Raw genomic sequence first — 12,317 nt, forward strand, 5'->3', positions numbered from 1 at the left:
AATGTAGAATTGAGGTGAGCTGTGTTCCCTGAGAGCAAGTGGTTACTTCACGATACTATTGCCAGTGTACTGTTTATACATCAAGTTGTTCCAAGTATGAACTCTCTTTAGTTATGTTTAATTATAAATGGTTTTCTGCCACCATCAACTGTTTGATAACCAGATACATAAAGTCCTTATGCAAGAAATTTTTTAGAGTGCTATATAGAAGAATGTATGGTTGTTAAATTTAAGTATCTTCAGAATATAAGTTTAACTCAGTAATACAAGATTAAATTTAGGCTCTTCAACCAGAATTATTTTAAAGGGACATTTTTACCCTTTGTTATCTGTGGGCAAAATACAACTAGACTACCTTTTGCCTGTTACAGTGCTTTGCAAAGTAATTTTATTGTATGGTGTAGTTCTTCTATTTGTTGCTTAGAGGTGATGGTGATTGCTTTGCCTGGGCCTCAGAGAGTGAGTGTGTGTATGTTCTTTTTATTGTATTTCTTTTAGTATTTGGGCTTTACACTTAAGTATGTCAACTATATTAATTTTTATAAATATATGTTTATCTTCTCATTCAAACTAGATTTTTATTATTTAATTTTTAAATTTAATTAGTATAGTACTAGTTCTTTAATTTTACATTCTGCTGTGTATTTTTTAATAGCCACATATTTTATTTGGTAAGTTAGCTTCTCTGCAAAACACTCCAACATGGAGGTTGCATAGGAACCAACTTGCTAAGTCTTCCTAAAGAGAGATTATAGGTATCTATATTGGTGTTTATCACACTGATACACTAACTAGTATTAGTACTCAAAAACATGCCCTAGTATCGCAAATACATACTGTATGAGACTTGTGCTATTTACCAGAGTAAGCTGTCTAAAAAGATTTTGTACACTTCTCAAGGTACTGTTAATGAATACATTATGCATTGTTTTAGGAATACAAAAATAATTAAAAATGGAATAAATGTCCTTGCAGAAATTATTCCAATTAAGGAAGAAAATTATGAATTGAATTGTATGCCCTTCCCAATTACATTTCTTCTCTCCATTTCAGCTGTAACCACTGCCTTGACTTCGGTTTTTTTTACATTTTAGAGCATGTTTTAAAAGTGTTCCCAAATATTCATTGTTATAAATAATACATACTGTTATTCAACGTATTTTGAAACAATATAAAATAATATCATTCTTAAGTATCATTTTACTCAAGTTGTATTTGTGTTTTATCTATTCATTGTTTTCTCCGTTGTATTCCATTCTACCACAATTTATCCATTCTTCAATGAATGGATATTTGGATTATTTCTAATCTTTTGATGTTACAAACAGTGCTGCAGTAAGTATTCTTATGCACATTTTCTTATGTGTTTTCACTGATAATTTATACATAGGAATGGAATTATTGGGCCATAGATTGTGTACATCTGTTTAATATTGCTAAGTGTTAAACTCCCTTTAGCAGTTCACTAAAATGTCCGATGGCTCAACAGACTGTCACACTCTACCCTCCATCAGATTGATATAACTTATTTAGTATCTTTAGTTTTCATTTGTATTCCCTGATTACACTGAGAGTAAGCATTTTGTGTTTTTCTCTTTGCTCAATTTATTGTTCCTTCCCCACTCTCTCCCATTAGTGATTTCTAGGCAGTCTTCATAATTGGTGATAATCTTTTATTGGCTAAATGTGTTGCAGATATTTATGTCGGTAGCTTATTGAACCATGTAGTTCACGGGTCTTTTGATACATTTAATTTTTTTCTTCTAATTTTATTGAGATAAAACTGACATACAGCACCATATAAGCTTAAGATGTGCAGTATAATGATTTGACTTACATGCATCATGAAATATCTACCACAAATTTAGTGAATATCACCATCTCATGTAGATATAAAATGCAAGAAAGAAAAAAAATTTTTCTTACGATGAAACTCTTAGGATTTATTCTTAATAACATCCATATATAACATACAATGTTAATTATATTTCTCATGTTGTACATTACGACCATAGTACTTACTTGTAACCGAAAGTTTGAACTTTTTGACCACCTTCATCCAGTTCCCCCTCCCTTCATCCTTGCCTCTGATAACCAGAAATCTGATTTCTTTCTATGATTTTGTTTCCCTGTTTGTTTGTTTTTGAAGTATAATTGACTCACAACCCTATGTTAGTTCCGGTGCACAGCATAGTAATTCAATTTTCTACACATTGCAAACTGGTCACCACAATAAGTCTGTTTACCATCTGTTATCATACAAAGATATTACAATGTTATTAACTATATTCCTCATGCTATAATTCATACCTCAGACTCATTCATTTTCTAACTGGAAATTTGTACCTTTTCATCTCCCTCAGCTCTCTTTCTTCCTTCTGCCCCTTCCCCTCTGGCAACCACCTGTTTGTTCTCTGTACCAGTGAGTCATTTTCCATTTTGTTAAGTGTGTTCAATTGTTTTGTTTTTCAGTTTGCACATATAAATGAAATTGTGTGGTATTTGTCCTTCTCTTTCTGACTTATTTCATTTAGCATAATATTTCCTAAGTCCATCCATGTTGTCACAAATGACAAGATTTCATTCTTTTTCATGGCCAAGTAATAGTCCATTACATATCACATCTTCTTTATCTATTCATTTACAGATGGGGACTTAGGTTGCTTCCATATCTTGCCTGTTGCGAATAATGCTGCTGTGAACTTAGGGGAGTGTACATCTTTTCGAATTAGTGTTTTTGTTTTCTTTGGAAAAATACCCAGAAGTAAAATTGCTGGATCATATGGTAGTTCTACTTAAACATTTTTGAGGAAACGTCATACTGTTTCCCATAGTGGCTGCAACAATTTACATTCCAGAGAAAAGTGCATGAAGATTCTGTTTAATTTTTAATTTTAATCTAGCCAAATGTGTCAGCCTTTCAAAAACTGATTCATTCTTTCCTCATCTTGTTGAATCCTTTTATAGCCTGAATCATGAAGATGTTTTCCTATATTTTCTTTAAAGCTTTGCTTTTCACACTTAGATTTAAATCCACCTCAAAATTTTTATGTAAATAGTATTTCTTGTTAAGGTTTTGTAGAAACAATATACTACATCTAAAATTAGTTAGCTTCCTTTAATGTATATATTATTTTAATGTAGATTTTAAGGTGGATGCACTACAATTATAGAATTTATTAATTTGTACAGTTTTTGTATGGGTAATTGTTGGCTTAGGACATAATACAGTTTTGTTTTTTTTTACACCTCATGCTAATATTGCTAACATGTGAAGGGATTCATCCTGTGGTGCTTAGATAGAAGACTTCAATTCTTTCAAGAAAAACTCAGCTTTTAAGTAAACCGAAACTTTTCTTTTTATGTTTTTTTCCCTCAAAATCCTATCATTCGTTATAAAGTTGGACTTTAATTTCAGAAATATTTGTATTTACTATTAGAATTTATTATTGTCTTCACTGTATTCTTTGAAATCTGAAATCTGTTTATTTTTGGCATTTCTTTCAGAGTTCTGATTATACAAAACCAGGAGAAATTGACCCTACATCTGTAACAAACCCTAAAGACCCAGAAGATATACCAACATTCGATGAATGGAAGAAGAAAGTTATGGAAGTAGAAAAGGAAAAAAGTAAGGAAGTACTGGGTTTTTGTTTTTTTTTAAGGACTGGTTTAAATATGCATTTCTCATTTTAATTGGTAAAATAAAATAAAACTTTTGAAAACTTATTTCAGGGTGAAACTTACCAAGTGGCTTTTGACTACCCACATGCAATTTACCTGTGTATAATTGTATACTATCTTAATCCTAATTAAAATCCATTATTGTAAATTATTAAACGAGGCTAGAATAAAGTAGGCAGTGATTTTCATCTCAGTTTATATGAGGAAGTTGAGACATGGAAAGTTCTTAGTCATAAAGCTTTAAACTGTGAGTAGAATTGGACTAAAGTATTAAACTTTCTTTTTGTTGTTGTAAAGTAAGTCTCAGGGTTAAAAGTTATTACTGGGGTTAGAGATAGAAGGATAGCATTCATCCTTAATAGAATAAAATGTTTATGCAAACAGTTTTGATTCTTAGGAGTAAGCTTCACATTGTGAATCCACATTACTTGATGTATGTAATTTTTGTAGATAATTTGTCTATTAGGGATATTTTAAAGCTGTTGTGAAGCATTTTGAATTTTTTGCAGGTTTTTAAAATACTCGCTTAAGCATTAAAACCTGTTCTCTAGATGCAGCCTGTTGATCCTGAGATTTTTGCTGTGGGTATTTTCAATCATAATCATCGTATATATATATGTTCATAATAAGGTTTGTCTGCAGGTCAGTCAATGCATCCATCTTCTAATGGAGGTCTCCATGCCACAAAAAAGGTCCAGAAAAATCGAAATAATTATGCTTCAGTAGAATGTGGTGCCAAAATTTTGGCTGCTAACCCGGAAGCCAAGGTACTTAAGTGTAAAATTCTTCTATACTTATGTGAAACTAGTGAGTTTATTAAATATAAGCAGTGGTTTTCTGGGAACTGTATTTTAACATGAGCTCTTTTCCTAATTCACTAGTAAGTGCAGGATTATGCTTTTAAACACATTTTCTTGCATGGATTCTTAGTATATTGGTTGATACATCACACCCTGTTTTTTCTTTTTAAGACTTGATTTTTTTTTTTAGAGCAGTTGTTGGTTCACAGTTCACAGTAAAATTGAGAGGAAAGGTTCAGAGATTTCTCTTGTATACCCTCTGTCCTCCCACGCGTTAGCCTCCTCCATTGTCAGCATCCCTCACCAAAGTGGTGCGTTTGTTTCAGTTGATGAATTTATAGTGACATACTGTTATCACTTGAAGTTTATAGTGAGTTCACTATAGTTCATATTAGAGTTCACTCTTGTACATTCTGTGGATTTGGACAAATGTATAATGAATGACATGTATCCACTATTACAGTATCTACAAAGTATTTTTACTGCCCTAAAAATCTTCTGGGCTCTACCTATTCACTTGTTCCTCCCCACAACTTTTGGCATCCACTGACATTTTTACTATCTCCATAGTTTTACCTTTCCCAGGATGTCATATAGTTGTAATCATACCATATGTAACCTTTTCAGATTGGCTTCTTTCACTTAGTAATAGGCATTTAAGTTTCATCCATGTCTTTTCATGGCTTGCTAGCTCATTTCTTTTTAGTGCTGAATAAAATCCTATTGTTTGAATGTATCAGTTTATTTATTCACTACTGAAGGGCATGTACTCTGTTTTTAAACTTTTAAAATCTCTGTGGAATTTTAAAAAAGGAATACCTTAATAGAAAAATCATTTTTCCTCTGTAGGAACAGACATTTAATTTTAAATGTTTTGTTATAAGGCTAACTTAGCACACTATGGACGTTACTGGTAAATCTTAGGCGCTTTCGTGCTTTCTTCCCAAATGAATGTTTCAGAGTCTTAGGTATATTTTAAGATCTAAAAATATAGAAAACCTAGAAAGCTTGAGAGTTGAAATAAATATTTTTTTCTTAAGTAATTTTTTCCCTTCCCCCTTTTTACAATAGAGCACATCTGCTATTCTTATAGAAAATATGGATCTTTATATGTTGAATCCTTGCAGCACTAAAATTTGGTAAGTAATAAAAAATTTAAAAATGCGCACTCTGTATATGTATGTATTACATTAAGCTTTTATGTTGGGGTTAGATTGATTTTTTTCATATAGTCACTTAATAAGCATTTATGATAGGATTGGTACTGGTCTTGTACTTACCTTGGGTCCTGGGATACAAACTTGAAGACAAAAAATGGTTTCCCTTTAAGGATGTCACACAACAAAATTGACAGATCTAGTTAAACAATTATCAAATAGTATAAACAGTATTGCTGAAAAGATACAGGAACAGAGGTGAGATGTAACTGCAAAATAGAATGAGAAACAGCTTGCTAGAAGAAATAATTCATGAGCTGAATCTTGAAGGATGAATTCCTTGAATTCATAGGAAGTCACAGATGAGGGAGGCAGAGGTATTCAAGGACTGTAAGAGTAAGGGGACGGTGCTAAAAGGAGCATATTTCTTCTGGGCAACTATAAGTAGAAGCAACCTGAAGAGGTTATTTTAGTGATGACAGGAATAGAGGTACAATTAGAGTAATAATCATGGAAGATAAGACAAGAGAGTCAGGTAAGCAATGAGCAGGCCATTCAGTGCTATGTATACCCAGCTTAAAAGCTTTTTAAGTTTATCTTAAATACTGTGGAGGGTAGTGTTTGTTTTAAGTAAGCTAATGACATGATCTCACTGGCATTTTAGGAAGGCTTGTCCTGAAAAGATGACTTGGAAGCAGGGAAACCAGTTAGGAACCTGTCGTCATAGCTCAGGCAAGAAATGAGGGCTTTAAGTCATTGGCAGTTTGGATACAGAAGAGAGGGGAATGTGAAAGATCTATATAGCAGATAAAATTGACAGTTCTTGATTAGCAATTGGATTTTAAGAAGAGAGAGGCTTCTGGGAAATCTCCCAGGATTTTTGCTTCGTTACTTGAATCTGTGATTCTGTCATTAACTAAGGATATAGTAGGCAAAGGAACTGATTTATGGGAGAAATGTATGATGTACCAACAGTTTTATTAGATTACTTGATTTTGTTGCTCAAAAACAGCTGTTTTAAAAAAGAATTGAGGTAAATCACCATCATATTGATCGACTAATATAAATATATGCTTTAATTTAAAGAGAAATTCTTTAAATTTTAGAGATAATACTTATTCTTTTCTACTTTTGGCTTTCATTCCTTTTGTTAATATGCATATTTAAGTTCAGTTTGAAAATTAACACCAAACTATTTAAGGGCATTAAGGGATAATATTGAAAAACTTAATTTTTCCATGTGCCCACTTGGTCTGTAAATTGAATTTGAGGAAATGGTTATCAGAGATCATAATCAAAATGTTATTTTGGGGGTTTTTGTTTGTAAAAGCCCTTACAGTCAGTAACAACTCAATTTTTATGCTCCAAAATTTTGTATTTCAAGCAAAAACATGCTGGGATGAAGTTATACAAAGCATTTTGTTTTCTTCTGGTTTACAGAATAAGTGCTCATAGCTACCCATTTGTATTTTAATGTTTCTGCAGACAGCATGTATTTGTGTATGTGTTTACTGTATATTTTACTTTCTGCTCATCTGTTTATGTGTCTTTTGATTGTATAATTAAAGAACCTCAGAACACCTTTAACTGATTTTACCTGATTTGAGTTGGTTGACCCATGTAACATGTCTTAAGACCACACAGTCCCACTGTAGCTTTATAATTCTTAATATCTGGTAGAATAAGTTTATACCTCATCTTCAGAGTATCTTTACTATTCTTATCCCTTTGTTTTTTTTTTAAATATTAGAATCATCTTGTTGAGTTCTAAAAAAAAATCATACTGGCATTTTTATTGGAATTGTATCAAATCTTAGGTGAATTTCAGGATAATTGACATTTTAGGATTTTCAGTCATATTGGTTCATTTGTTAGTTTGTCCATTTGTTCATTTATTCACTTATTTCTTCCTTCCTTCTTTCCTTCATTCTTTTGAAATTTATCGAGCACTTGTTACATGATGTTGCTGGTACTAAAAATGACATTGTTTCCCAAATTAGGCTGACATCTCTGCTGCTTTGGAGCTTTTATTCTAGAAAGATATGAATCCCTAATCACTAATGAGATTAAATATATTTTCATGTACCAGTTTTTTCTTTTCTCTGAGATTCTTGTCTTTTCCTATATTTTCTGTTGATATATTAGTTTTTTTTTTTCTTATTGTTTAGTAGGAGTCTAGATAGGACTTAGCAGTATATTTTAAAGAATGGTTGCAATGTGATAGTTTGTCTTTACTCTGGATAGGACATATAAATTATATATGTTGCAGATATTTCTCCAGTTTGTGAATTGCCCTTTCAACTTCTTAAGTGTGTTTTGGTGGATAGAAACTTCTATTATTTTTATTTTTGCTTTTATTTCCTTTATTTTAGGAAATGGATTAAAAAAATATTGCTGCAATTTATATCAGAGAGTGTTCCACTTATATTTTCCCCTAGAAGTTTTATATTATGTTTTTCCATTTAGGTGTTAAATCCATTTTGAGTTTATTTTTGTATATTGTGTTAGAGAATGTTCTAATTTCATTCCTTTCCATGTAGCTGTCTGGTTTTCCTAGCACCATATATTGAAGAGACTTTCTTTTCTCCATTGTATATTCTTGCCTCCTTTGTTGTAGATTAATTGGCCATAACTGCATGGGTTTATTTCTGGGCTCTCTGTCCTGTTCCATTGACCTATGTGTCTTTTTTTGGTGCCAGTACCATAATGTTCTGATGACTGTAGCTTTGTAATATAGTCTGAAGTCAGGGAGCATGATTCCTTCAGCTCTGTTCCTCTCTTCCTCAAGATTGTTTTGGCTATTCAGAGTCTTCCGTGTTCCCATACAAATTTTAAAAGTATTTCTTCTAGTTCTATGGAAAATGCCATTGGTATTTTGATGGAGATTGCATTTAATCTGTAGATTGCCTTGGGTAGTATGGTCATATCATCTAAACTTTGATACATGGTATTTTATCAAACTACTCTTACGTTTAGATTACTTCACTGAGCTTTTAAAGTTCCTGACCTATAAATAATTAAGAGAAGTATGTTGAAATTGCATTTGTCAGCTTTTATATGTAGTTCTGTTAATTTGCATACAGTGTTCTCTGCTCCTAGGAAACATAAAAGATGAGGCGGAAAGATGAAAGAGCATTTTAAAATCAACTTTCATTATATATGTACTAATATTTTATGTATTATAGGTCTATTTATTAGTTTTATACAGAGTTTAGAATTGTGAAATCTTTTTGGTGAATTGACTTTTTATACCTGGTAATACATTTGCCTGAAAGCTTATTTTAACTGATAGTAATATAGCTCCTGTCTTCTTAGAAATTGAAAATATTGTATGCAAAAAAGGAGGTAGGGGAGAATTAGCTTTTTCTTACTAAAACTCTTTTAGATGTATATTCTCCATTTTAAATAAAAAGCAAAGTTTGAATCTGATTTTCTTTAGTTCCTCTCCTCAGGGTGTTGTGGAAATGGACAGTGTTTAGGCTTTAGAGCCAGGTAGATGTGTGTTTTGACTTTTAGCTTTACTATTTATTGGCTAAATGGCTATTAGTTAGGGCTTTTGACTCTGCTGCTTTAACAGAGACCAAATAACCATGATTTAAATAAGATAGATATTTAACTTTCTCTGACATAAAAACTCACGTTGGTGCAAGGGTGTAACAGAGAACGATTAAAGGACCCACACAACTTCTGTCATGTTTTTTGCCACCCCTATTATGTTGTCCCTGTGTGCATTGCTGAGATGATTTATTCCAACCACATCCTTATTCTAGCCTGTAAGGTGGGAGAAAGCAGATGGAGAGGTAGCAGCTTCCTTGTAAAAACCTGACCTAGAAGTTGCACTGGACACTTCTCACATCCCATCACTAAGAACTAAGTTACGTGCCGAAACTGGGGAACACAATTTTTGATGGGTGGCCATATACCCAGCTACAACTTTGAAGGGGGCACGTTCTGTTCCTAAAAAGGCAAAGGGAAAAATGTGAAGTAACCAATTATTGATTTTTGAATGATTCTGTAAAATGGAGATAATATCCTCTGCAGTTTGGTTGTAAGAATTAAATCAAAGGATGGATATAAATCATGTAACAGGGTATCTGACCTAGAGTAAGTGTTCAACAAATGTTTGCTTCATGAGCTTTTCTCTGAATCCTGGCTTTTCTTACTATTTCCTGGAACTGTGTTCTGTTGCTTTCCAAAATTAACACAATATGTTAATTTTAATGCTTTTGATTTATTTAGCATTTAATTGTCAGTGTATATACTCTCATTTGATATAGTCTATTAAAGTATTGATTAGAGTGCTGGATGTCATGAGTATTTCTTTTCTCCAAATGCCATACTATATGCAGCTTTATTTTACACCATACTTTAATTTTTTCCTAAACAGCAGTATTTTGTGGCATCATTTCATATCCATAAATGTATATACCAAGTATTTTTTTTCACACACAAACCCATAATAACCCCTTTTTTCCTCCCCTACCTCTCTTGCCCCTCGCCCCTTCCCTCTCCCCACTGGTAACCACCAGTTTGTTCTCTGTATCTGTGAGTCTGCTTCTCTTTTTGTTTTATTTACTAGTTTGTTGTATTTTGAAAACAGCTTTATTGGGGTGTAATTGACATACAATAAGCAACATCTCAAAGTGTACAATTTGGTAAGTTTTGATGTTTATATATCTAGGAAACGATCACCACAATATAGATAATGAACATATCCATCTCCCCTCAAAATTTCCTCATGCCCCTTTGTATTTTTCCCTCCCAACCCTCACCCCCAGAGCAGTTAGAGATCTGTTTTCTATCATTATACTTTAGTTTATATTTTCTAGTTTTTTATATAAGTGAAATGTACAGTTTCTGATGCCATTTTTAATAGCTGTTTGGTATTTCATTGTCTAGGTGGAAATATAATTTGTTAATCAATCCTCCATGCTAAACATTTAGGTTGGCTTTTTTCCCCCCTGCTCTTATAAACTTTACTTTGCTATATCAAGATGTATATATAAGGATGATCATTTGGAACCATGTGTTCTTAGATTAAATTTCTGAAAGTATTTTGCTGAATTAAAGGCTGTGATACCTTTGAGACAATATGGCCAAACTGCCCTTTAGTCAGATTACACTCTTACTAGCTGTTCTTAGTCAAGTCATTACTTCTCTAAGAATGAGCTTTGTCATTAAAAATAAAGCTTTGTCTTTTAAAAAAATATTGTAGGACAAAATCAGTATCTTGTTTTATTTTCCCCACTAATGATATGCTTGAGAATTATACTTAGGGTGTTCCTTATGTATATATAACTACGGCTACAAATCCTCTTCCTTACATTTTTAGTGAGTAACTTAATGGAACTGTAGTTTACGTAAGCTGTTAATGTCATGTTTAATATGAACTGTTATTTTGATGGTTTATCTGAATAATTGCCCTGTGTTCTTTTTAAAGGTTTGTTATTGAACTCTGTGAACCAATTCAAGTAAAACAGTTTGATATTGCAAATTATGAATTATTTTCTTCTACTCCTAAAGACTTTCTGGTTTCTATCAGTGACAGGTAAATCCCAAAGCTGCTTTGTATAGTTTATGTTTGATCTCCAGAATACATTTTTAAAAATGGGTCACATTTTAAAACTTTAATTATTTTATCTTTTATTTTAATCAGTGTGTATCAATGTGTAAGAACAGTAATACTACTGCTGTAAGGTAGGTATTTATTAATCAGTTTACCTTTATTAAGTTATGTGGTGCTTATAACAACCCTCTGATATTGTTCCCTTATGAGATGAGGAAACAGACAAGGGAGATTAAGCAGTTTGCCTAGGTCACATGACTTGTGAGTTGGAGAACCAAGATTCAAAAGTAGATCTGTATGACTTTAAAGTCCTTACTTTTAATTATTATGTTCTATGGCTTCCAAACATTTCTTTAAAAAGTTATTAAAAACATGAGTATTTCATTTTGTATCATGAGATAAATTTTTGTAAAAGTATATTTAAAAAAAACCCTGTTTTGTGTGTGTGTTGTTATAAAAGAAAGAAGTAACGTTGTAAGGAATCTGGTGGAGAACCTCAATCCTATCAACCAAAGATAACTCTCTTAGCATTTTAATATATTCCTTCAGTCTTTTCTACATATTTATATAATTCTACCAGAAAATCAGTTTTTAATGTTTTATCTTGAAAATATCCTTTTGTGTTTTAAACAACTCATTTTTAATGAGTACTTGAAGTTTTCCCCCCAGTGGAGGTGTTTATTCATTCCATAAATACTTTTTGAGTACCCACAATGTATCATGAGGATGCTGTTATTTGTTTAACTGTTCTTTTGTCGTTGATTATTTGGGGTTTTTTGTCGTGTTTCTTCCCCACCCCACACTTAGCATTGCATATATACAGTTTTTAAAATCAGTTCTCAAGACTGTTGAGAATTTCATTCGTTTTTCTTTCACTAACCTTGCTTAGATCACTTCCTTTCCTCCAAGCTGTAATTTTCTTGTATGTCAAATGGACATGTTCAGCTTTGACAGGTAAACTGTATTTTTTTTAAATATGGTAAGAGAGCTCTCATTACTTTGAGGGATTCTAAAATGCTGTAGTAAGCAAAAATAATAGTTTTGGGCTTTTATATTAGATTTCCTTTTTAAAGGAGGAACAGCTATGTAAAATCTGTGAAATCCAAATAT

The 12,317-nt window shown here is 32.2% G+C and overlaps 1 protein-coding gene across 5 annotated transcripts in view; it reads left to right on the forward strand.

The window, feature by feature from the left end:
* Window positions 1–12,317, forward strand: part of SUCO (SUN domain containing ossification factor) — an 84,256-nt gene that overhangs the window by 33,075 nt on the left and 38,864 nt on the right. For 3 of the 5 annotated variants that reach the window (XR_006725449.2, XM_010956693.3, XM_045517845.2), the window contains 4 exons: window positions 3,508–3,631; window positions 4,327–4,451; window positions 5,556–5,623; window positions 11,082–11,189. Coding sequence is in view for 4 of the 5 variants with exons in the window: in XM_010956693.3 (XP_010954995.2) it covers window positions 3,508–3,631; window positions 4,327–4,451; window positions 5,556–5,623; window positions 11,082–11,189 (425 nt within the window). In the remaining variant the exon portion in view is untranslated. Of the gene's footprint in view, window positions 1–3,507; window positions 3,632–4,326; window positions 4,452–5,555; window positions 5,624–11,081; window positions 11,190–11,297; window positions 11,339–12,317 lie in introns of those variants that run through there. The other 2 variants (XM_010956702.3, XM_045517852.2) reach the window with 1 other exon arrangement.

Source organism: Camelus bactrianus, chromosome 21, assembly GCF_048773025.1.
Source record: "Camelus bactrianus isolate YW-2024 breed Bactrian camel chromosome 21, ASM4877302v1, whole genome shotgun sequence".
Lineage (NCBI taxonomy): Eukaryota > Metazoa > Chordata > Mammalia > Artiodactyla > Camelidae > Camelus > Camelus bactrianus.